The sequence below is a fragment of the Anabrus simplex genome, chromosome 4 (assembly GCF_040414725.1).
Source record: "Anabrus simplex isolate iqAnaSimp1 chromosome 4, ASM4041472v1, whole genome shotgun sequence".
In the NCBI taxonomy this organism is placed as follows: domain Eukaryota; kingdom Metazoa; phylum Arthropoda; class Insecta; order Orthoptera; family Tettigoniidae; genus Anabrus; species Anabrus simplex.
Window position 1 is genome coordinate 374,518,852 of NC_090268.1, and position 25,617 is coordinate 374,544,468.

At 36.9% G+C, this 25,617-nt stretch overlaps 1 protein-coding gene across 2 annotated transcripts in view; it reads right to left on the reverse strand.

Annotated features, from left to right (window-relative positions):
- Positions 1 to 12,556: 12,556 nt before the first annotated feature.
- The window catches only part of pnut (septin 7-like protein pnut), a 641,502-nt gene continuing 628,441 nt past the window's right edge, over positions 12,557 to 25,617 (reverse strand). For both annotated transcript variants that reach the window (XM_067145831.2, XM_067145829.2), the window contains one exon: positions 12,557 to 19,244. In XM_067145831.2, coding sequence (XP_067001932.2) covers positions 19,196 to 19,244 — 49 coding nt within the window. In that variant the 3' untranslated portion in view covers positions 12,557 to 19,195. The remainder of the gene's footprint in view (positions 19,245 to 25,617) is intronic.

Here is a 25,617-nt window from a genome sequence, read left to right on the forward strand (position 1 = left end):
GCGGCAGTTACTGTTTCCGAGTTTACAGATTTCCTGGCTAATTCAATTCACAGCAGTTTGTGTTTAAACTTCTGGTGATTGTACAGGCCAATTCTTGTGTAGAACATACGTCCACACAATGTGCAGCTGAGGGACGGGAGAGATCTTGGCTGGGTTTGGCAAAGTTTGCGTTCCTGTCGTTGAATATCTTCATGTCTGCGGCGTTCTTGTTTGAAGTGTTGAACTAAGGAACAGACACTTTGCCGCCAAAGTAAACGGTCCTTGTATTTCCCAGGTTTGTGGGTTATGTCTGTCATCTTTAAGGTTTGTTTCAGTTGGTCTTTGAAACGTCTCAGGGGGCCACCCCGTGGTCTTGAACCAGAGCTAAGTTCACCATAGAGGATCTGGCGCGGTTGTCTGGTGTCATTATACCAACATAAATGGTCCATTATTGGACATTATAAATCTTCAAACTAACTCATTCTTGGTTGCCAGCGTTTCGCCCTTGTGTGCTAGGGTGGGCTCATCAGTTGGTACCTAGCACACCTACCAATACGCTGGCTAGTGCGTACCGTGGAGGCCACTGCGTAGGCTAACTGGAGCCACCGGCAGTGCCAATGCACTAAGGGACTTTGTCTCATTATCAAAAATTGATGCCTGCTTGGCCATCAGATGACATAGATGTTGATTCCCATAGGGAATCTGAAATGTTTGTCCTGAATGAGTAAATTTATAATACCATTGGCACTGCCGGTGGCTCCAGTTAGCCTACGCAGTGGCCTCCACGGTATGCACTAGCCAACGTATTGGTAGGTGTGCTAGGTACCAACTGATGAGCCCACCCTAGCACACGAGGGCAAAACGCTGGCAACCAAGAATGAGTTAGCTTGAAAATTTATAATGTCCAATAATGGACCATTTATATTGGTATTATAAATTTACTCATTCAGGACAAATATTTCAGATTCCCTATGGGAATCAACATCTATGTCATTGTCTGGTGTCATTCATGCGGCGCACATGTCCTGCCCACCTGAGGCGATGGCCAACGACCAAAGCTTCTACACTCTTAGCACATACATGCTTTCTCGAGAACTTCAACATTATAGCGACGTAGTTTTCCCATTTGATGTTCTACCAGAAGACAATCTTTTGATCAATATCAGACACTTGTTCCCTTTTCTCTCAAGTGTTAATACCATATTTTTTAAGGCAATTTTTTTTCTCTACGAGCCAAACAGTTGAGTCTGAGATCTGTAGTTGCTGTCTCATGCTTGGTACTTGAGATTCACTGAGAGAGGACTCTCTCCATTTTTAGTCCATTCCATAGTCCTTTGCTGTTGTTAAAGATTCCTATAACACGGAGGCTCTTTGCGCCAATATCTTCTTGAATGGCACATTAACTTCTGCGGAACATATCCTGCACCTGTGTCTCTCCAAAAACTGCAAAAGTAGTTAAAACCAAACCAAACTCCATGGCACTACAGCCCGCCTTGGCCTACCAATCGACCGCTGTCCAGACCGAAGGCCTGCAGATTACGAGGTGTCGTGTGGTCAGCACGACAAATCCTCTCGGCCGTTATTTTTGGCTTTCTAGACCAGGGCTGCTATCTCACCATCAAATAGCTCCTCAATTTTAATCACGTAGGCTGAGTAGACCTCGAACCAACTCTCAAGTCAAGGTAAAAATCCCTGACCTGGCCGGGAATCGAACCCGGAGCCTCCGCGTAAAAGGCAGGCACGCTACCCCTACACCACGAGGTCGACACAAAAGTAGTTAGAGGATCATAAAACCAATAACAAAATTTCAACAAGTCAAGGAATAATAAAAAATTAAATTTGTCCAGTCTTCAAATTAGGAGATAGCCCATTAATGGATAACAACAATGGGTCATTCTCAATTATTTGTGCTTCTGCCAGAACAATTTGAACAAATATTATAACAATGATGCAATACATTTATCACATCAGCAATGATTTCATCTGAACCACCATCATCAACCAATTTGATGAATCTTATGCAGAGTGCTCTGAATTCAATGAATCGTTTGCCAGTTGATACAATGAATTTAGATTATTATTAATTATTATTATAAAGCTTTTGATAAGTTAGATCATGACATGATTCTTTATCAATTGTCAGCTTTTGGGTATCCTAAAATATTATTGAAATGAATTACCTCTTACCTTTCTTGGAGAAATCAGTTACTTATTCTTAAGCAGTTATTTGTTTTTCATGTCCATTTGAGTTTATCTCAAGAGTCTATCCTAGAACCACTGTTCTTACTAATGTTTACACATAGACAACTGTACAGCATCAGAAAAGCCAAGTGTCTGTTGTTTGCAGATAATTTGAAGATGTTTAAAGAAATTACAAATTACTATGATATTTTTAGCAGTGATTTACATTTTAAATACAAAACAAATAACCAAGGGATGGGAAGGATGGACAATATAAAAGATCTAATAGTTATGTTAGCCTGCAACCTTTCATTTAATTTGCATGCTGAAGACTTCGTAATGAGACATAAATTACTGGGATTTCTTACAAGAAATAGTGAAGATCTCAACAATACATCTGTACACCAACTCTGTTAAACTCCTTAATGTGAAGTCGGCTGGAATATTAATATGTAGTCTGGATGTCTATTTTCAAACCTTACACGAGTAAATTTGAGACATTAGAGAATATTTTATAAGGTATCCATAAAAGTAAGCAGTACAGTCACACATATGAAGGCAGAAGGTCACACAGAAACCTTGTAATGGAATTTAATTTTCTTTTAAAAACTGTGGAGATGGAACTCAATGAATTCATCTGCATGAAATTGTAAATGATATAGTAGATAACAGTGAACTTTAGAACAATTGAATTTTAATGCTGATGTATTGAAGCAATACAGTACTGTACATCAAAATCATTCAGAATTAGTCAGAATCCATGACAAAATTAATAGTTTATATTCTAGTGCAAGCCAATGTCAATTGGCAAACTTCACTTTTTTTTTTTTGGACTTGCTGATGTTTTTGTTTTTATGGTTCATGTTTGTGGGTTACTGTAGTCACGTCCTAGTTCGTGAACCATGGGCAACGGCTGAGTGGCCTAGTAAGTGGTCCTGAGAGTCGGGATACCAGTTGCTATGGAATGGGAGTGGGCATCTCGGACATATTCTGAGTCGTGGCCCTCCTTGTGCTCAGGCGGCTAGGACTACACAATTCACCGGTGGTCCATAACCCGTTAGAGGAGAGATCCTCACTTGGACTATGTGCAAGTAGGGCAGCATCCTGCTTCATGAATTTACCGAGCTCAGAACACTTTAAGCAAGCCTCGGACCTATGGGAGTAATGGAGTCCTACTCCCATTTGACAGGCGAGGGACTCCTTGGAAACAACTTGGCGAACGAAATGGAATTCGATGGGGAGCTATCAATATTAATGGGGCTTATGGAAGAAAGAAGGTAGAACTTGCTGAGTCAGCAAAGAGGATGCATCTGGATGTGCTAGGAGTAAGTGATATTCGGGTAAGGGGAGATAAGGAGGAAGAGATAGGAGATTATAAAGTGTACTTGACGGGTGTTAGAAAGGGAAGGGCAGAGTCTGGGGTAGGGCTCTTTATCAGGAATACCATTGCACGCAACATAGTTTCTGTTAGGCACGTAAGTGAGCGAATGATGTGGGTAGATTTGTCTGTGGGAGGAATTAGGACAAGAATTGTGTCCGTGTATTCACCATGTGAGGGTGCAGATGAGGATGAAGTTGACAAGTTTTATGAAGCATTGAGTGACATCGTGGTCAGGGTCAACAGCAAGGATAGAATAGTGCTAATGGGCGATTTCAATGCGAGAGTTGGGAATAGAACTGAAGGATACGAAAGGGTGATTGGTAAATGTGGGGAAGATATGGAAGCTAATGGGAATGGGAAGCGTTTGCTGGACTTCTGTGCTAGTATGGGTTTAGCTGTTACGAATACATTCTTCAAGCATAAGGCTATTCACCGCTACACATGGGAGGCTAGGGGTACCAGATCCATAATAGACTATATCTTAACAGACTTTGAATTCAGGAAATCTTTTAGGAATGTACGAGTTTTTCGGGGATTTTTCGATGATACAGACCATTATCTGATCTGTAGTGAACTAAGTATCTCTAGGCCTAGGGTAGAGAAAGTGAAATCTGTCTGCAAACGAATAAGGGTAGAAAATCTCCAGGACGAGGAAATTAGACAGAAGTACATGGATATGATTAGTGAGAAGTTTCGAACAGTAGACAGTAAGCAGGTTCAGGATATAGAAAGTGAATGGGTGGCATACAGGGATGCTGTAGTAGAAACAGCAAGGGAATGCCTAGGAACAACTGTGTGTAAAGATGGGAAAAGGCGAACATCTTGGTGGAATGATGAAGTGAGAGCAGCCTGTAAACGTAAAAAGAAGGCTTATCAGAAATGGCTCCAAACAAGGGCCGAGGCAGACAGGGATTTGTACGTAGATGAAAGAAACAGAGCGAAACAAATAGTTGTTGAATCCAAAAAGAAGTCGTGGGAAGATTTTGGTAATAACCTGGAAAGGCTAGGTCAAGCAGCAGGGAAACCTTTCTGGACAGTAATAAAGAATCTTAGGAAGGGAGGGAAAAAGGAAATGAACAGTGTTTTGAGTAATTCAGGTGAACTCATAACAGATCCCAGGGAATCACTGGAGAGGTGGAGGGAATATTTTGAACATCTTCTCAATGTAAAAGGAAATCATCATGGTGGTGTTGCAAACAGTCAAGCTCTTGGGGAGGAGGAAAATGATGTTGGTGAAATTATGCTTGAGGAAGTGGAAAGGATAGTAAATAAACTCCATTGTCATAAGGCAGCAGGAATAGATGAAATTAGACCTGAAATGGTGAAGTATAGTGGGAAGGCAGGGATGAAATGGCTTCATAGAGTAGTCAAATTAGCGTGGAGTGTTGGTAAGGTACCTTCAGATTGGACAAAAGCAGTAATTGCACCTATCTATAAGCAAGGGAACAGGAAGGATTGCAACAACTATCGAGGTATCTCATTGATTAGTATACCAGGCAAAGTATTCACAGGCATCTTGGAAGGGAGGGTGCGATCAGTCGTTGAGAGGAAGTTGGATGAAAACCAGTGTGGTTTCAGACCACAGAGAGGCTGTCAGGATCAGATTTTCAGTATGCGCCAGGTAATTGAAAAATGCTACGAGAGGAATAGGCAGTTGTGTTTATGTTTCGTAGATCTAGAGAAAGCATATGACAGGGTACCGAGGGAAAATATGTTCGCTATACTGGGGGACTATGGAATTAAAGGTAGATTATTAAAATCAATCAAAGGCATTTATGTTGACAATTGGGCTTCAGTGAGAATTGATGGCAGAATGAGTTCTTGGTTCAGGGTACTTACAGGAGTTAGACAAGGCTGTAATCTTTCACCTTTGCTGTTTGTAGTTTACATGGATCATATGCTGAAAGGTATAAAATGGCAGGGAGGGATTCAGTTAGGTGGAAATGTAGTAAGCAGCCTGGCCTATGCTGACGACTTGGTCTTAATGGCAGACTGTGCCGAAAGCCTGCAGTCTAACATCTTGGAACTTGAAAATAGGTGCAATGAGTATGGTATGAAAATTAGCCTCTCGAAGACTAAATTGATGTCAGTAGGTAAGAAATTCAACAGAATTGAATGTCAGATTGGTGATACAAAGCTAGAACAGGTCGATAATTTCAAGTATTTAGGTTGTGTGTTTTCCCAGGATGGTAATATAGTAAGTGAGATTGAATCAAGGTGTAGTAAAGCTAATGCAGTGAGCTCGCAGTTGCGATCAGCAGTATTCTGTAAGAAGGAAGTCAGCTCCCAGACGAAACTATCTTTACATCGGTCTGTTTTCAGACCAACTTTGCTTTATGGGAGTGAAAGCTGGGTGGACTCAGGATATCTTATTCATAAGTTAGAAGTAACAGACATGAAAGTAGCAAGAATGATTGCTGGTACAAACAGGTGGGAACAATGGCAGGAGGGAACTCGGAATGAGGAGATAAAGGCTAATTTAGGAATGAACTCGATGGATGAAGCTGTACGCATAAACCGGCTTCGGTGGTGGGGTCATGTGAGGCGAATGGAGGAGGATAGGTTACCTAGGAGAATAATGGACTCTGTTATGGAGGGTAAGAGAAGTAGAGGGAGACCAAGACGACGATGGTTAGACTCTGTTTCTAACGATTTAAAGATAAGAGGTATAGAACTAAATGAGGCCACAACACTAGTTGCAAATCGAGGATTGTGACGACGTTTAGTAAATTCTCAGAGGCTTGCAGACTGAACGCTGAAAGGCATAACAGTCTATAATGATAATGTATGTATGTATGTTGCTGATGTTTTAATGACTATATATGATGAAATGATACAGGTTTTGTTGGCTGCCCATGCTTTTCTAGCAGCGAGAAGGGGCTAGATGGTGGTGCCAGCATTTATTTGCCTTTCTCTCAGATCGATGTTTATGGACTTGCAACAGTAAAATCCAGAGTGGTCATTCTTCTGTCATCTTGTGGCAGCATTGGTCACACAACTCCGCTAATCTGTAGCCCCTCTTTTTTCCTACTCTCCACAGCTTTTGGGTAAAGATACTGGCAGATGATAGAATCATGGTTTCTTCAAATTGAATTTCATGATCCAAGGAATGAGAGGGCTTGCATTATCTGCCACTGCAGATTTTTTTAGGTTGTAAGATGACAGTGATGTTTATATGAAGGATCTGGGGAAAGAAACAGGTAAGTTAACTTTTTATTGTAATCGAGTTAGCAGTGATATACTGGACACTGGACCAGGCTTAATTCAGTTTACTACATTTCCAACTTCAGTTATTCAAAGAATATGATTTGTATTTGTTTATCTAGTAATGTTTTGAAATTAAAATTAAGTTTTTTCTCAGTTCTGAAGGAAGTTGACTTATTTTTCTGTTGACACTTCATTCAGCCTGTCATGATGTAATAATGCACTGATGCAAAGGAAAACAAAGTAGAACTAGATTAATTCAAACCTGAAGGTTCCAGGAAGAAAAATCCAAAATAAACCACAAATTTGAAACAATATCACACACCATACTCACCCAAATTCAAGACAATCTCTGTTTTTCCAAGTGTTCCTTAATTTGCAATGACATAATATAACAAAGCAAAAACAGATCATAAAACTGAATATGGCCTTTTACCATAAAGTTACTTCAAAAATCAAAAAGTGATTAAAAAATCCGTTGCAACTTGTTTAAGACATTGAGGACCAGCCCCGAGGCCAGCGGTTGTGCATGGGTCCTGGAAATCTCACCTTTTATGTATTGGGTTAGTTTTCAGCTCCTTGTGCTGTTTGTTAGATAGAGTTTGAACTATTTGCTATTATGTTATGGAGTACCAGTAGTAATGATATAGATTCCCTATGGGAATCAACATCTATATCATCTGATGGCCAAGCAGGCATCAATTTTTGGTGATGAGACAAAGTCTCTTAGTGCATTGGCACTGCCGGTGGCTCCAGTTAGCCTATGCAGTGGCCTCCACGGTATGCACTAGCCAGCGTATTGGTAGGTGTGCTAGGTACCAACTGATGAGCCCACCCTAGCACATGAGGGCGAAACGCTGGCAACCAAGAATGAGTTAGCTGGAAAATTTATAATATCCAATAACGGACCATTTATATTCGTATTACCGGCAGTAAGATCTCTGATGTTAGTGCCGATATGTTTTTCCACTTTTACGATCATCGTAACCATGAAAGCAACCTATACATGGGGGATTCTGCGTGCGTCCAGTTACAATTGTCAACATGGTGCACCCATGGCAATGTGCCTTGTTTGATGACAAAGTATTTCAACATTTATACGCAGATTCATTATCTGATGTGCCACATGGGTGGCAAGCCCTGAGAATTCTCTTAGTTTCTCAGCTGACAGTAGATGGGCTACGAGAAGCCTTGCTTTTATGCACCTCGCATTTCCTTGCTCACTGATACAATTGTGGGCAAAATTATGAGTTCCAAATGGTGTAGTCCTGGAATATCTATAGCTATCACTGTATCTTTCTTTCTTTAAACCTTCATATATTTAAGATAATAATATCGGATATGTAGAGCTATTCTCTGGAGCTCCAGTGAGGATGTCAACACGGTGCGACACATTCAGTTGCTGACAGATACTAATATTTCCGATTTCTTCAGACCAGTTATCATATGTACCGAGTGACAATTAATTTGATATTTTTAATGATTAACGGCAACCTAGTGGGTACATATTCTAAGTTTGAGGTTGATATCTTGAATACTTTTTTGAGTTACAGTTTGAGTGCAGCAGTGTTTTTTCTTTCCTGAAGGCTTTAACTATCTGGTCTACACGGGGAGTTCGTCCTCAATGTGTTAAAAAGCTGTAATTTAGCTTTGTTTCTTTGAATTTATTTGCATGAAAAGTCCGAATTCCACAAGATGAAACAGATGTAATTTCTTTCTGTTTTGTTGTCCCTCAATAAACCTTGTATGCTGAAGATGAATCAAGGTAGCAAAGCCTAGCTGTCATCACTAATCCATCTGGAAATAATGAGACAAGATGAAACAGATATAATTTCTTTCTGTTTTGTTGTCCCTCAATAAACCTTGCATGCTGAAGATGAATCAAGGTAGCAAAGCCTAGCTGTCATCACTAATCCATCTGCAAATAATGACAGATCCAAGTGACCCCATGCTCCACTTCCAAGCCTTCAGTAACACGTGGAAGGTTTCATTTCATCTGCTGATAGCTGTCAATTAATCTACATGGGAGTTCTGGGTTTAGGATCGAGTAGATTTTCTTGGTTACCAAAACAAGTTTGTTACTTAAAAGACTACTCAAGGAACATACTACAACTACTTTTCTCTATTAGTCAGGCAGCACTATATCATCCTAAAACATTCTCCTTTGTAAATATGAAAATTTTAATATGTAACTTTTACTTTGAATTAAAATATTATTTGTACTTAATATGAATTTTTAACAATTTCCCTTCTATGCCCAAACAGCACTCATATCAGCTAACACTCCTGCATGTAAGAAGCCCGAGTGCCATTCATTTTCACGTTTAACAATTTGTATTACAGCAGGTTTTTGGTTTATATGAATGCCACTCATTTCGTGTGGTATAGGGTTACATGTATGTACAAAAAAAACCACTAGGTTGCAGTACCTATTGGAAAATACTAGTGCTGTCTGTAATATTAATAACCATGTGTGGCAATTAGTCAGTCATGCCAAGCTCAGCAAGTTGTTCAGCAATTACACCAGGGAGATTCTGATCAGATGATATACTGTAACCATATACAGTAACATAGCCTATCTTTTCCTATTTCTCATTTGTGTTAATTTTCCTATGCAAGCAATAATAAAAATTTATATTTTCAAAAAGTACACTTTTATCAAAAATGATTTTAAGGAGGTTCCTAATATCATATTTAAAGATAAAATACCTCATTGGAAAGATGATTCATTAACATGAATAGATGCACATGGTGGTGATTAATTTCAAAATCGTTCAGTAAAATTCTGAATATAGCCTAAAAATCTTCAAAATAAGCAGTGCAAAAAATGTTGACCCCTAGAAAAGTTTGAATTAACCAAGATTGTGAATTAAAAACATTTGAAATAATGAAATTCTACCATATTTTAGTTAAAGCTAAGTCTCTCTCTACCATACTGATAATATTTAGTTTTTGTACTATATCAGCTTATCCCAGTTATTTCTGGGGTCACTGGAACCACCTAGGCTCATTTTGGGTTCTGGCCAAAAGTTTAAGAAAAAATGCCCTTCCTGATGCCACACAACTTTTCAAATGCAAATTTCACCTAAGGATCCAGTAAGATTTGAATTTCAACCATCTGGTGGAACAGCCAGCAGCTAAGGCACTGCATTAACAACATTTAACTTATATCACCAAAACTAAATCAAACCAAACCAAACCAAACCTAGTAGCACATAGAGACCATTAATGTCCGACAGCTGCCACAGAGCTAGAAGGCCTGTAGACATGCAAGTGGCACAAGGCCAGTGTAGAAGCAAGCTTTTAGTTTTATATGACTGTTGATATTGAAATATTAGACATGGGATCTCGAGTCTTACATTGAATGTGAACCACAAGGATGTGAAATTTTTTTTTCTTTCTCCTTCGCCAACTTTCCCATACCCTACAGTAGTCACTGATGTGAAACGTGTTGCACATGTGGACTTGGCTCTATTGTATGGCCGGAAGCCCTTCCTATATGGAGTGATGTATTCACTACTGTGTGTTCCTGTGGTGGGTGGTAGTGTGGTTAGTTGTGCAACTATGAAGAGGAGTTTGTTGGGCAAACACAAGCATTCAGTTCCTGAGTGAGAGGAATTAACCCAGCCAGGAATCGAACCTGGGACCCTCTGAACCAAAGACCTCAATGCTGACCATTCAAAGATGCAGACACATGTCTGTTTCTTTCATAAATTCCATATGCTTTGGCTGGGTCTCAAACTGCAGCTGCCTTGGTTATAAGTCAGCAATGATGCCACTATGCTATCATGACCCACACGACCTTTGTTACAACATCCTTAGCTTAATTCAGAATTAAAATACTCAGGCAAGTCAGGGGATGAATCTGGAACCTTTGAATAAGAGGTATTATGCTATCCGTACACCACAGAGCTGGCACATTATTAACTTTACCGGCCACTTTGGACCACTTGAATCATTCCATGTTTACTTTCTCTTTGAAGGTTGTGCTATTTGGTTCTTTTGATCTGCCCAGTACTTTTTCCTTTGTTCCGATCATAATTTTCTCAATGCGTATTAAATAGCGATAGCCCTTTTATGTGTCGCTTCTGCTGAAAATTTCTTAGTCTTAAGGAGGGTCTTGATTTTAATTTTGTTTCCTGCATCTGCTACTTCCTTATACAAAAAAAAAACCAGTATAAAAATGATATGGTAATGTTAAACAAATTAATAGCATTTGTGGAATACGCAGCCTACAATCTCTACAACTGTGTTGGCTATAGTGTAAGCTCCATGGCAGAGCAAGAGTGTATGTCACAGTAGCTTGATTGATACAGCAAGAAATGGCAAAAATAGTTTCAGGTTTGATTCCAGGTATGCTGTGCCATTTTAGTTCTATACTAAACATTTATATGGTATGTATGTAAAATATATTACACAACCTTATAGCTGAAAATAGCCACATGAAGAACAGTGAACATCATATTGACCAGTACTAAGGAGGGTTGCCCCAGTTAATACATGACACAATCTTGAGCGCACGTGCCGCTCCAGGAAGCAGCTGTATGTCTTCCGTTTTTTTGTTCTGTCTGGTCAGTGTGATTTAGAGAAGTGCTGCATAGAGTCATTTCATACCACTGTTGGCTCAGGGCCTGCAGAATTGCAGATATACGGCAAGTCTACATTGTTGGCCTTTCTGATGCTAATTTCTTATTATCGATGATTGTACAACAGTGTAAAATGAAAGGTCTCAAACACTAGTAAGTCCTCTGTAGGCAATGTGATAAAATTACATCAGAATGGTTTCCCACCAGAAACAACAACTTTGAGAAAACTGCTGCGGAAGAGAGTTCGACCCTGCAGGACTCGGGATATCATGAAGAACGTAAAGGCTACCGTCCCGAGAGAAAATCTGCCAACTTAATGACACCTTGCCAGCCACACAAGCACATCTAAAGGTACAGTCTACCCTATAATTAAAGAAGATCTGAACCTATTCAAGCATCATAAGGCACGTGGACATGCTTTGAAAGTAAGGCACATTAAAGAACGGTTCACTAATGCCAGAAAAATATACAAAAACTACCTAGCGGGGGATAAATGGCAGTAGGTTGTTACCCTCGATGAAGCATTGGTTTATTTGGATGACACCAACAAGCCCCAGGCAATTTACTATCGCCCAAAAGGCCAGAAGGGGCACTCAAACTTTTCATCAAGGAAAACAAAAGTTTGCTAGGGGGTTCATAGTAGTGGCAGGATATTGTGCCCAGGGTAAACTCAGAATTCTTAGCGTGATGAAAAATGTGAAGATCAATGCCATCTACTTCCAGAAGAATGCCATGGACCCCTATTTCTACGAAGATATCCCTTGGCTGTATGGTGAGGATGCTTCAAATGCCTGGATCCACATGGATAAAGCATCCAGTCATACTACCAGATCATCAGTCACCTACTACGAGAGATGGGTGTCCGTGTCATACTATTTAGTGACATCCCTGTCAAATCCCTGGATGCCTTGCCGATGGATTTCTGTGCCTTTGGTCTCCTGAGAAGATGGCTATCTTCTAGATGTGCCGCCACTGTTGAGGGTCTTTGGAAAGTGTGCAAGGAGGTATGGGACAACATTCCTCTTCCTGTACTCCGTCAAAGTCTTCTATAGTGGAAATTGAGATATAGGGCAATTGTTCGTGGCCGTCACATTGAGCACAACCAGGTATGCCTAGGACAAAAGGTACGTCAAAATCGTCCGAACATAACCGGGGCAACCCTCCGTATCACCAAGTAAAATGAGCATGGGAGAAGGAAGAGGAGAGAAAAACACACACACAATAATGCCAGTATAAAACAAGTATTTTTAATCCACTAGAATGTTCTTTATATAATTCTAATGAGACAATCTTTTCAAGCTCCAGCACATGAGTTGGTTAAACTACAATAAATAGTTCTCTTACATTATGTTCATAAGCCTCATGTCACAATTACATTAGAACAAAACATCCCTCCATAGAGAGAACGTCACTATGTACAAGTACCACTTCATATCCAAAGTGAAATAAATTTACATATAAATCTGAACAATGGGCTACAAATTCTTTCAAAAAATTACATGATAGAGTAGCATGGCACTGAAATGAAGCCATATGGAGCATACATTATATCAAACTGCAATTAAATTGCAATTCCAGTAATAACAAAAAGATTGAAGAGAGTCTTATCCTAGATAAATCTTTTAAAAGTTAAAGAAAATATTTAGACAATAGTTGTGGAAAGTTTCGGTCTTGCTAGAGACCATCATCAGTCAAAATCATTAAAGTTAAGGCAAGACGAATTATAATAAGATAAAATGTATGAAGCAAGCGTGTGTTGTTGATATTCGGTGCAAGACAAGTAAAGAGTTGAATGATAAACACTCATCACGATCACACATCTTGTGTAAGTTCTCCAAATTTTCTTCCAATTTGTAGAAAGCACCTCACAAAAGACCAGGTGAAACACTTAAAACACTAGCACTTGAAGAACCTTCCTCAATTCAATTCAGGTGAAACAAGTGTGAACAGAATAATGTTGATGGAAAAGTGTTGAGATATTTGTTTCCAATAGGGATCACTGAAAAGGTTGAAAGAGCAAAAGCAAAGAAATAGAAGAGAACTGAGTTGTAGATGGGAGGAGAAAGAGAAGGGAGGTATAGTGTAGCCTAAGGTGGGGCTGTGGAATGGGCTGGAGGGAATTTGGAGAAAAATAAAAAAGGGGGGTTAGAGTACTTAATTTCATTTTATTGAACTTACACAAGATGTGTGATTGTGATGAGTGTTTACCATTCAACTCTTTACTTGTCTTGCACCGAATAACAACAAAACACGCTTGCTTCATAAATTTTATCTTTTATAATTCATGTCTTGCCTTAACTTTAATGATTTGGATTGATTATGGTCTCTAACAAGACTGAACTAGTTTCATCAAATATATGTAACTTTTTTTTTTTTTTTAGGTTACAATAAATAGTATTGAATAGGTGGAAATCTTTTAGCTTTCGTTTTACACTATATTGTAAATATTAATGTTGAAAACATTTCTTAGCAAACAAAGTAGGTGGTCCCATACTATGAAAAATGCAAAATTAGCCATTTCCTCAATTATGCCAAAAGTTGAAGAGCTAAAGGACCTGGAAGGGTTTCAAATTGACAGCCTTGAAAAAAAAAAAAACCCTAAATGCAGTTCCAGAAAAATGCCCAAAAATCGCTTGTTTTTTCACTCATTTCTTTTATTCAAGTCCTAGATAAATGAACTTATTTACATAATTCTTTCTGTAATGTGTCCCTTGGTTCAACACGCTCAGGCATTTTTTTACTTTTTGAGAAATGTCCACACCAAATGTAGTTATATGGGCTTAAGTGAAACTGCATTGGCGCACATTAACACTCGTAGTGGTGCTTAACTGAAACAATGCACTGACCCACATTAGTGCTCGTAGAGGTAGAAAAATGAAAACTGCTAATCTAATCGACCGGATAACAATGATTAAGAAAAGGATTGTAATTTTTTAGGAATAAATCTCTTATTTATCTAAAATTCGTAGCTCATATCCCTAGGATGTTTTCAACATTGAGTTGCTTTCCTGAAGGGCTAGAACTGTGGATTTTCAACAACAGATCGTAAAATCAAGAGTATTCTAGACCCTACAATTTTGTTTCCTCTTAATTGATTACAGCCAATGAGGGATTGTACAAAGTCATTTTTAATAATAATATTTCTGTTTAATAGCAGTGGTAGGAAGGCCATTATCACTTTGTATATAAAGCAAACATAATTATTGAGATAAAGTTTGTTTTAAACAAAGAAATAATCAAAAAAGTGCATTTCCATGATTAAGGTAAGTGTAAAATGTGGAAGTGTAGATGAATGAGTTTCCCACATTGTGTACAAGAAGCTGAGAAGCTGATTTTTAAAGTTTATGAGCACAGGTATCAAAGTCTTAAATAAGCTACAAATCCCCCTAGAGCTCCTCATTTCTCCACTGTTTTTGCATTCAGGTCAAAAGTTGGTAATAATAAACACATAGGTTATAAACTTCATGGTTCTGATCCGTACTGAATTGTAAATACAATATAATTATTAAATTAATGTAGTAATGGTCCACATTAATTCATAATTTAATAATTATATTGTAATGATAAACACACCAATCTGTGCCAGTTTAGAATACAAATTTCAGACAGTACCACCACAAAAGATTTCAGTACAGTTTATAAATGATGCCAATATTACGGTTAGAGGAGCATTAAAGAAAATGTTGCAACTTCCCATTGATCTTTCCAATGATATGACATAGGCTGAAATGAGAATTAAGGTTTGCGTTTATTCTGTAAATCTTGGGAAATCTATTTGCAACATATTAATGCATGCAAAAATTTTTGCACTTCTCCAATAATGTATTTTTTATACTCAACAGAAACTTCTGCCAAGAAATCAGCATGAGCCTAGCCACACTGAATATAGCTGAATATTATGAGACAAAAAGCATGATTTTGTAGATAAGAGGAAAGTTTGACTTGAATTGAGAAGAAGAGCTTTTGAAAACTGGAGCACAGAAGATAATAAGGGCAAAGGTGGAGTCCTTTTTAAACAGTATACCCCAGTGAACACATGGATTTGTAAACATAAAGGCTTGTGTCAATACCTCTGCTGTACCTGACAGATCCCAGGGCAACAGCCTCTGTCAGCATTGGCACAGAAAATTCAAAACTCTTTCCCACATGGTGGGAGTCTTTACACACGGTGATTTACTACACACCTCATGCTATCATGCAGCCAGATCAATGATAGCTAACGCTTCAAGAGGGCAAGGTTATGTCCATGTAGTAGTACACGGTCTCTCAAACAATGGCAGCAACCAATGCAGTGATATCAAAAAAACAATTTATGAAGAAACTGTGCACTACTATAAACAAAAAGTACAGGCTCACGTCCATCTCTGTAATCAGCTAGATATCTGGCACCCGATGAACCATACCTAAATTCTTTGTCAACTTTAGCAATACCTGTGAACTGAGTATAGATTTCGTCTACATCATCTCCATAACTGTACTCAAGAATTCCATTATCATCTTCAAGAACCACATATATGGATCTCACGTAAATGTCTGATGTACCTCATTGCAATTATCTACACTTGTACATCATCTTATATAACTCCCTGCTATGTCATGTAGGCCTAATCTGGTCACATATACCTACTGTTGTTCAGATACTCGTTGTCCTTGGGCAATCCACAGCTGTTTCAGGAAGATTTTAAAATAAAGAAGGCTGGAAGTGAAAGTAACCAAAACTGAGCTCTAGAAAAGCACAAGAAAAAATTCTTAACAGAGGAACAAAAATTAAAACAGGTGATCCGGAAACAATTTCAAAGAATAAGTAGTAGTAGTAGTAGTAGTAGTAGTAGTAGTAGTAGTAGTAGTAGTAGTAGTACGAAGAATAGGAGAAAATGAAAGGAGATAATATGGTAGAATGATTAAGTAAAAGAAACAGTTGGCAACAAGAACAAAGCCTATATACCATAATAAGAATGGTTGAAATCAGCCATGCGAAGTCCAGAGAAGGAATGACAGCAAGAAACCTTGTAAGACACGATAGACATGTGAAGATTTAGACAATATAAGGAGAGTGGAAGACAAGATGATATCCAGGAAAATACACTAAATTGATTGATGAAGCAAGCGACTGAAAAGACTTGATGATGAATAGTGGAAAGGACTGGAGGAGGAGTTAAAAAAAAGAGAGAGGACTGGACTAACATTCAGAGCGATCGGGGAAGCCACTTCCATACAATATTTACAGGTGGACTGTACAGACTAGCCCAGTTGTTGGAAACTATACATAATTAAGATGATTAGCAAGTACTGTTGAGCTGTTATTTAAATTAGGTATCTGAACTCATTTTTGTTGCAATTTTCTTTTGTTTCCAATAGGATTCCCATGGGCAACTGCACATGGCAATGTATAAAAGATTACATACTTTGCTATCAATAGAACATGACCATTGACCCCCTACAGGTATAGAGAGTATTGAAAGATGTAAGTATTGTTGTTCTAATCCAGGTTTTGCCAGCAAAGTAACAATATCATGGATAATGTTAATAAACTACAAATTGAAAGCAGCAAATTAAATTATTTTATTTTAATACTTGAAATGCTATAACACTCAAAATGAACACTAATTTACACAATAATTCACCATCTAAATTGTGATTATTTTATGGACTAATATTTACAAAAACTTCAAATAAATAAGAAGTATTTTATGGTTCATAAAGTGGTTAATAGACCACTCTTTATACAGGAACAAATCTGTACACTGGTAACTAACTTATACAGTCCTAGAAATGGAAGCCACTCCCGTACAACATTAAACTTAAGATAGATTTGTTCTCAGAATACAGGATTCATTTGAAGAATAGGTTTCCACTGACAGAGAAACTTATATTGGCCAAATTATCAAAAAACCAAAATGGACTAAAATACTGAACAACTCCAAAGACAACACTATATATTTATTTTTAGTTCCAGTGACTAACAAACCCAATTCATGTGAAGGGAACATAAGCAGAGGAGGTGGTCAAAAGGCAATTTCAAAGTTGATGTAACATTACATTATGTGTGAGAAGTAGTTTCTAAGAATATAACATTATTAGTCATGCCAGATACTCCATTTGTTTCATTTCAATGCTATTGAATGTCCATGCTACATACCGGTAACATCAAATTTCAAAAAATATAACAGACATCTCAAAGAACGAGTACTTCTGAAGAAGCAAATTTCAAGTTATGACAATACAAGAAATGTTACTTTGAGTATATAACGATTTAGAATCTAATATTCAAAAAGGAGACAAAAATTACATCTGGGCAAAGTTAAAAATACTCATCGTAACACTTCATTAAAAGCCGTTCATTTACCTGTTTCATACAAGTAATGCTGTGATAAATGCAAGGGAAAATATTGTGCATTTCCCATATAAGTTCATTATATGATTTGGATACATTCTTTGGAAGTACAAGAATTGTTTAAAAAAATAAGAAAACCAACAAAAACTAGCCTATTCAAATAATGAAATATAATGGCATATAATTACAAACATACATTTGTTATAAACCAGATGGTTTGATGTGAGCAGTGTTCAAATACTGTTCATGGCACATTACCACAACCTCCTTACTTGTAACTAGCACAGCACTAATATTATTACAGCATCAAAATATTTCCATTTTGTGTTATTTCAAAATTTTGGATTTCCAACAAACAAACAAAAAGTGCATAAATGTACTAATATTACAAGAATATTTATTTTATTGTTTTTAAATGCCTATTAATTACTGTATTTTCAGTGAGGTAATGCTGCAGTGTAAAGAATATCACTTTCTCACACAACTGAGCTGAACTTTTTCTAAAAAAGAATGTTCCAAAAAGCCGTTACTTTTTAGGCTCTTAATTCTTAGCTTCCATTCAAAAACAGTTAAAACTAATACAAATTGTAGCCATTAGTAGAAATAATGTACTTTTAGCCAAGTATCAATTATATATATATATATAAGAGAAGTGCAGAGTAAGAAATACCGGTACTACAGTTCACCAAGTGAAAAATTAACCGTTATCGGTGACAGTTAACTTGGAAGCTACCTTTTTTGGGAAGTCAATTTTCTGAGAACACAGAACCTACTACTGGTTTGAATTCCCAATATGCTGTTTCATACAGCCAAATGCAACTGTAAGACTTATAACCTCTATACTTAGCTTGAATGCTGTACATTGCAGATTTTCTCCTAGACTATGAAACAGATCTGTGAAAGGAGATTTTGTAACCAAGGCTAACAAGATGGTAGGTTACAAGAACTGAATGCTCCAGACCATGTTCAAACTATCAGATAATGATCTAAGGAGAACTAGTCTCCCAAATGCCCAGTACTTCTATTACAAGTATAGAATCTTTCATAATTCATGTTGCAATCTCATAGCAACAGGACCTCAGCTAGAGAAAATGAAAGGTTACAACCAATGTCTGGAATAATATAATCCAAGTATATGGATTTAAACAAATTTGTTCAAATACTTTGCAAGTCATTTCCATGAATAGTATAAGATTAAGGTGTAATTATTCCTGAGTTAATGACTTTAAAAAAATGTAACTGCATATATAAGAATATAGTTTTAGTTACAGAGAACTTTCAATCAGTGAACTGGAGAACATGTAAATTTCATTATGGTCTAATTGTAACAAGTAAAATGGTCAGTAGCAACACATGGTGTAAAAAGCATGTCTTTTTTTCAATGGAATTCGGTGGAACATTAAAATCCAAAACTTTGAAAAATCTCACGAATGTGACCATTTTCAAATGAACTGGAAAAATGAGTTGACATTACTATACGTATAAGCAACCACTGCAACAAGGTTGCACTGTGGTCATCTTGCTGCAATACTAGAAAAGGCCTTTCTTCTTTTTGTTTTTGTCTTTTCCATCTACAGCTCTGAAACAAACAGAAGTAAAATCATATTTAGTTGCACAATTATATCAGATTAAACTACACTCAGATAAGGAGAAATGTCAGTCGTGTGAATCATTTAAGTTTTTGGAGAGATCTTTAAATCTAATTTTTAATAGTAAAGCTGTAATTATACCATGAACTACAATGTTACTGTACAGTGTATTAGTGCCAAAATACAATACTTTACATTGTATACAGCATGAAGTGATGTTTTCACACAGAAATGTGGATGGGTATTTTGAATTATCTTTTTATGAACTTTCATCTGATATTTTTCCACATTGCCCAGAACATTCCTCTGGCAGAATGTTTCATAACTATCACTGCTCAGTACTTCAAAGGTACTTATTTCTCAATCAACATTAGTATGAGAACAAAAAGATGGTTGTTTCATACACAGAAACAGATGTTACATTTCAACAGAATCAAAGAGTGTAATGAATACACAGAAAGAAAAATTGTGATCACTTGACAAACACACCTGGTTTCACTGTACAGTATGACAATCACTTCTCTATTTAAGTTCACTCATGTACCTATGATTTCCACTTTTGTTCTGTTTAAGCAGGATATATTGGCGATTAGCACAAATAAAATCAACTTTGCATAGGAACATACGTTAACTACAACATTATCAATAGCTTACCAAGAAAGAAACAATACAATAAATGTGTTAAATTACACAAAATATATATGCCTACCCACTGAAAATTGTTCCATCCTATTATCAAAATTCAGATTAAAAGAAGATTTAAAAATAGGAAAAACATATGAGACTGAATTTTATCTTCTAATGTGCTAGCTGAAAGATAAACAGGACATATGTTTAATATAACATCCTTAAACAGAGAATTAGGCCTAGAAAATGTAATTTCTTTTCAAAATAAAGGACAACTATACTAACTTAAAACCTATGAATTAGCTTGTATTTTGTATAGAAAATGTTGACCTTCTGGTGTCATGCAATGGTCCAGAAATGATGAAAGTAAGATATGACATGAACCTGAAAATCAAGAATAATCATACAATACATAAATGGAAACTCCTACAAGGCCAATAAATAATAATAATAATAATAATAATAATAATAATAATAATAATAATAATAATAATAAAATAGCGAGCAGACACAGTGTCCCGCTCCTTGCCTACATTGTCAGCATAATGACCTCTGATTTGGAGGGACCTAACTGATTCTCAGTTGGACCAGAGATTTTAACCAAATCTGGTTAATTCCTCTAGCTCAGGGACAGGGTATTTATGCCTGTCTTAATAGTCATAAAATCATATTACACACAATGCACTACAGAAACACGCAACAGTGAATTCATCCCTTCACACAGGGTCAAAGTCAGGATAGGCATCCTGCCATTAAAGTGGGCTAAATACCCACAAAGTATCGACTGCAGGTGATTGGGAAAAACACCAGGAGGAAAAACAGAAAGAGAGCAGTCACAGTACAACTTAATCTATTTGTCTGAATCGGCATAATACATTAATAGGAAAAGGATGTGTATTACTACAAAATTATATAATCCTATTATTATTATTATTATTCACAATGATAAAGGACATGGCAAGGCCAAATATATACAGCCGCTCAAATAACGTTTAAAAAAAAAAAAAAAAAAAATGAGTGCGTGGTATTGAATAAGTTCCTAACAGGTACACTTTTCTCAGAAACAAATGAACCTGTAGATACAATTTTGGTTGTGGGTATCCACAGGGTTTATATCTAAATGAGAGGTGAATTATATTTTGACAATTAAAATTAAGCTTGACTTGATAAAACTTAAACGTGAGGAACATGTTCGGAGTAATTATGCATTCGTGATGTGAAGAAAAGTATGATTTAGCAATTTAAAAAAATCCACAAACCTTTTTCTGCCTGTATCTATTCTTACAAAGTTCTTTGAAAATATTTAAGAAAAGGCTAGGTCGCCACTTGGGCGACAGCCCTAAATGCAGATCATTGATTGATTGATTGATTGATTGATTGATTGATGGATTGATTCCAAGTGGATTTCGAATTCTTTTGCTGACTTCAATCTTTTCTTGTATGCACAGGTCGCTCATGGGAGGCCACACATCATTCTTCTTTCTTTCTTTTCTTTTCTTTTCTTTCTTTCTTTCTTTCTTTCTTTCTGTGTCCTTGGCCAGCTGTGGATCAAGTGAAGTACAGTTTTCATCCTCTCTTTACCTTCCTGTCTTTCCAGTGAGCCTTCACTATTTTACTATGTTCCCTCCATCCAGATAGCTTTCCTTTGCTTATTTCCTTTCTTTTGGACCCCTCCTCCCCCAAAGCCTTAATCCTTTTTCTGAAAATTGCTCTCTTTTCTTGTGATACCCAGCTCAGCTCCTGTTTAACTTTGATGAGCCATTGCATTTGTGTTTTGGGATTTTTATCAAAATGATCACACACTATTATTATTTTATTTCCCGAGTCCCTTTTCTTTAACCCCTTGGCAACAGGGAACAACTGAGTGCCTCTTTAGCCAGCGGACAGAGGTGGTTCAGATGTGAGCACAAAGAGAATGCAACGTTCTCTTTAAAAATTCACTGTTACAACAGTTCAGCTCAGATTATTTTAAAATGTTTACAGTAGAGACTCAAAAGAATGTAGTTTACATTCATTAGCTTTATATTTACCTTTTAGAGTGCAGTAATGGAGAAGAGACCTTTCACATTTTGTAGGGAATGAAAGTGACATTCTTGTATTTGTCTGGGTTGATTCACAATGCAATGAAAACTAGGATAAACGTTGCCTCAAGAACTTGGAGCAGAAGAACCGGGAACAATAGTTCAAAGATTAATTTAGCACAAATCCCAGATTAATGGGACGATTAGTTCATCAGAAAGAGGGCACATACATTGGTATGTTTTGTCATCCATTACTTGGCCATTACTTCTCTTTCATTGAAAACTGCAGCATGCCATCCTTCTGCGGCATGCAATATAGATTTTCAAAGTGACAAGTTAAGTAAATACGAGTCGTAAGAGGTTTCAAGGCATTGAAAGAATTACAGGAATTCTCACTAAACAATGTCAACATTCATATCAGTGAAGAGTTGGTAATTTATATTATCAATTTACAAAAGGAAACATCCTGTATTGAAACATATATCTGCTAGAATGCAGCAGAAATATGAACCTACATGCTCTCAAGCGGAAAGAGGTCACACTATTTCAAACACTTTAGAAAGGAAAAAAAAACAACCCTAATTTGGGCTGACTCATACATACAAGGAAGGCAGAGAGCTTCAACTTAAAAAATATACCTACCATTTCCATCTCGACAACTTTAAAACTTTACAAACTAGAACAAAATGAAATTAGCTATACCACGCATGGAGGTCGGTAGCATGTGAAGAAAAGGCAGTCTATACCATGTATAATTCTTTAATTAAAGAATTATACCATGTATAATTCTTTAATTAAAGAATTTCATCACACACTTGGTTACCCACCGATTGACAATAACGTTCCCTTTCGACTAGTACGCTCACCTCAAAATGTTCAACGACAAAGAGCCACACCTATCACAAACTCTTCCCACAAATACTACATTACAGAAGATGGCATAATGACATCTACACAAACTTCAATACACCCTATTCTTCAAATTAATAAGCATATAAATGAAAATCAATACTTATTAACTTCAAGAACCAACGGCCATTACCAATGCTGAACTTCAAGTTTTTAACACGTCATTTGGCAATTATATGGAATGTACTTTTTGATTTTTATCTTTATTGTAACATCTTTTAATATCATGAACCAACCAACTATGTTGTATATTTTTAGACTCGAATATTAACACAAATATTGTAAAGTAGTAGTATACCACATTTTATATTGTAATAGTTGTTCAACGATCTCTAATCCAATTTACAAGACATAGTTTTTAACAGTATTCATAAGTCATTCCCAATCAGGTACCTGATCTATTCCAAAGGTAAAAAATGGCTGATGATGCCTACTGTTGATAGGCAAAACATGTACCATCCAATGTATTAATTTTATGTTAACATTTTGATAAGGGCAAAGTCCTAACTTTTAAGATTATATTGTATTGAATAGGTGGGAGAATAATAAAAACATGTTAGTGTTATTTATACAAATGCTTCCAATACGGACCCAAAAATGAATTTCATCACATGTAATATCAAAGCCAACCAGGCAAACATTAAAATGAATAAGTATTTGAACCTTAGAATAAAGATCGGTAAAATCTCAAAAGACATAACATTTCTCAAGGACTGCTTGAAACTAGAACTAATACCTAAGTTCCTTAAACCACTACAAAGGAAAAACATTCCATACCAAGTCAAATGGCACTCAAAATAAAGTAAACAACATACGGCTGAGAAATGAAATTAAACAAATGTACAAGAAAAAATCATTCCTAAATTTGCAATTATACCGGACGCATTTGACCATCTCACACTATTCACCACCACTTGGGAGTTCTTTTCTTAGGTACACAGACTATAAACTGACTACTATATTAGATAGAAAACAAAGACACTAAACCACAAGCTAACTTGTTTACAAAAAGCCGAACCCAAAGTCCTCAATCAGAACAGGAACACCAGGTTTTCTACCCCTTCGTTGATGAACATTCCCACTACAATTAACTTATCTGACACAGTTTTCTCAGATAGTGAAATGGATCTCCTCACTAAAGGCATAAAATATAACTGGCCTAATCCACAAAAGATTGAAGATGTAATCACCACCATCGCTGAGACCGAATCTAATATTAAATAAAACATTTATTGCAGCAAAATAGCCATACATTAGTTAAAGGTGTTATAACAATTTAACAATTGCACCATTGGTCGCATAGTCTCTGATTGATCTAGTCCTCTTGTTGCAGAATTCTAAGCGATATCGTTCACATAAATGTCCACATAATGTACACTTGCCTGAGTTTGACGGTTTGTGGTATGTTGGGTTTTCGCAAATGACATGATGGAATCCATGTACTGCAAGTCTTGTAAACACGTGCCTCGTCTTAAAATTTGCTGCTGTCCATGTACGGTCGATCATGGCTCCAGTTCCATAGAATTCCGTGGGAACTACTTCTATTTTCCTTATTAGTGTTCCTAGTAGGTTCTCCGATGCCGTTGTGTTAGGTAGGGGGTACATTGTCCTTAAATCCTCTACGAGGAAAGTTTCCCGCGCGAGAAGGTAGACTAATCTTGTTGTTTTTGCCACTCCGATTGCTCTTTTGATGTATGTTGCTTTAATTCTTTCCAGTGTTGCTAAGTTCTTTTCATTCAGGTGTGTCCGTATAATTTCAATCCCATATGTAATTATTGGAACGATTTTCGATTTAAAGAGAGCCATTGCTGTGTCAAGATTTAGTGTTCTGATGAAGCTTACTTCGTTTATCGCTCTAATTGCTTGTGTCGCTTTCTCTATTGTGTGCGTAGTGAAGCATTTCGCAGATGGCTGAAGTGTTATCCCTAGATATTTGTATTCTTTGGTGATAGATATTATTTTTCCTTCTAGGGTGATTCTTTAAATATATAGGAAAATATTCATCACTTGTAATAGGGTGATTCTTGTCGATTTTGGTATTTGCCCTCATGATCTGAACATCATTTCCGTCTTCTCGGTGTTAATTTCGAACTTGTGTTCAATGCACCATTTTCCCACTTTGTCTATAGTGTTCTGCAGTTTCTTTAAGCTTTTTGAACCAATCACAATATCATCTGCATAGGTGTATGCTACTACATCTTCATTTTGTGCAATTTCCATAATGTCCTTCGCTGCCAGGATGAACAGCAGAGGGCTTAGTGGGTCCCCTTGGAGTACACCATTTGTCTGAACTATTGGTTCTGAAAGGTCTAGGCTGTCCGAGATCCGTATCTTGTTCCATTCATGTATGGAGTTTATTATTCTTGTTCAGACGCTGTCTCTTCCTAGAGTTTCCTCGAGCTTCGTTTGTACTAATGCTCGGTCCAGGAGATCAAAGGCTTTTGTGAAGTCTATAAAGATTGTATAGTATTTTTCCTTCCTTTCAATGGCTTCCCATATGTTATTTAGCAGTAGTTCCACCGCTGCAAGAGTGGATCTTCCTCTCCTAAACCCGAATTGAGATTCTGGGAGGTGCTCTTCTACTGTGTCCCTTATTCTTTCAGTGATTAGTTTTGCGAGTACCTTAAAAGGATCCGAATCTAATATTAACAAATTAACAATATTAACAAACAGATTCCCTTAGAGAAACAAAATGAACAAAATGATGTAAAATACGAAATAAAACAGAAAATACCTACATTCATCAATGATATAATAACAATAATTCTAGCTTTTAAAAACAAAAACTAAAATTAAGAACAATAAT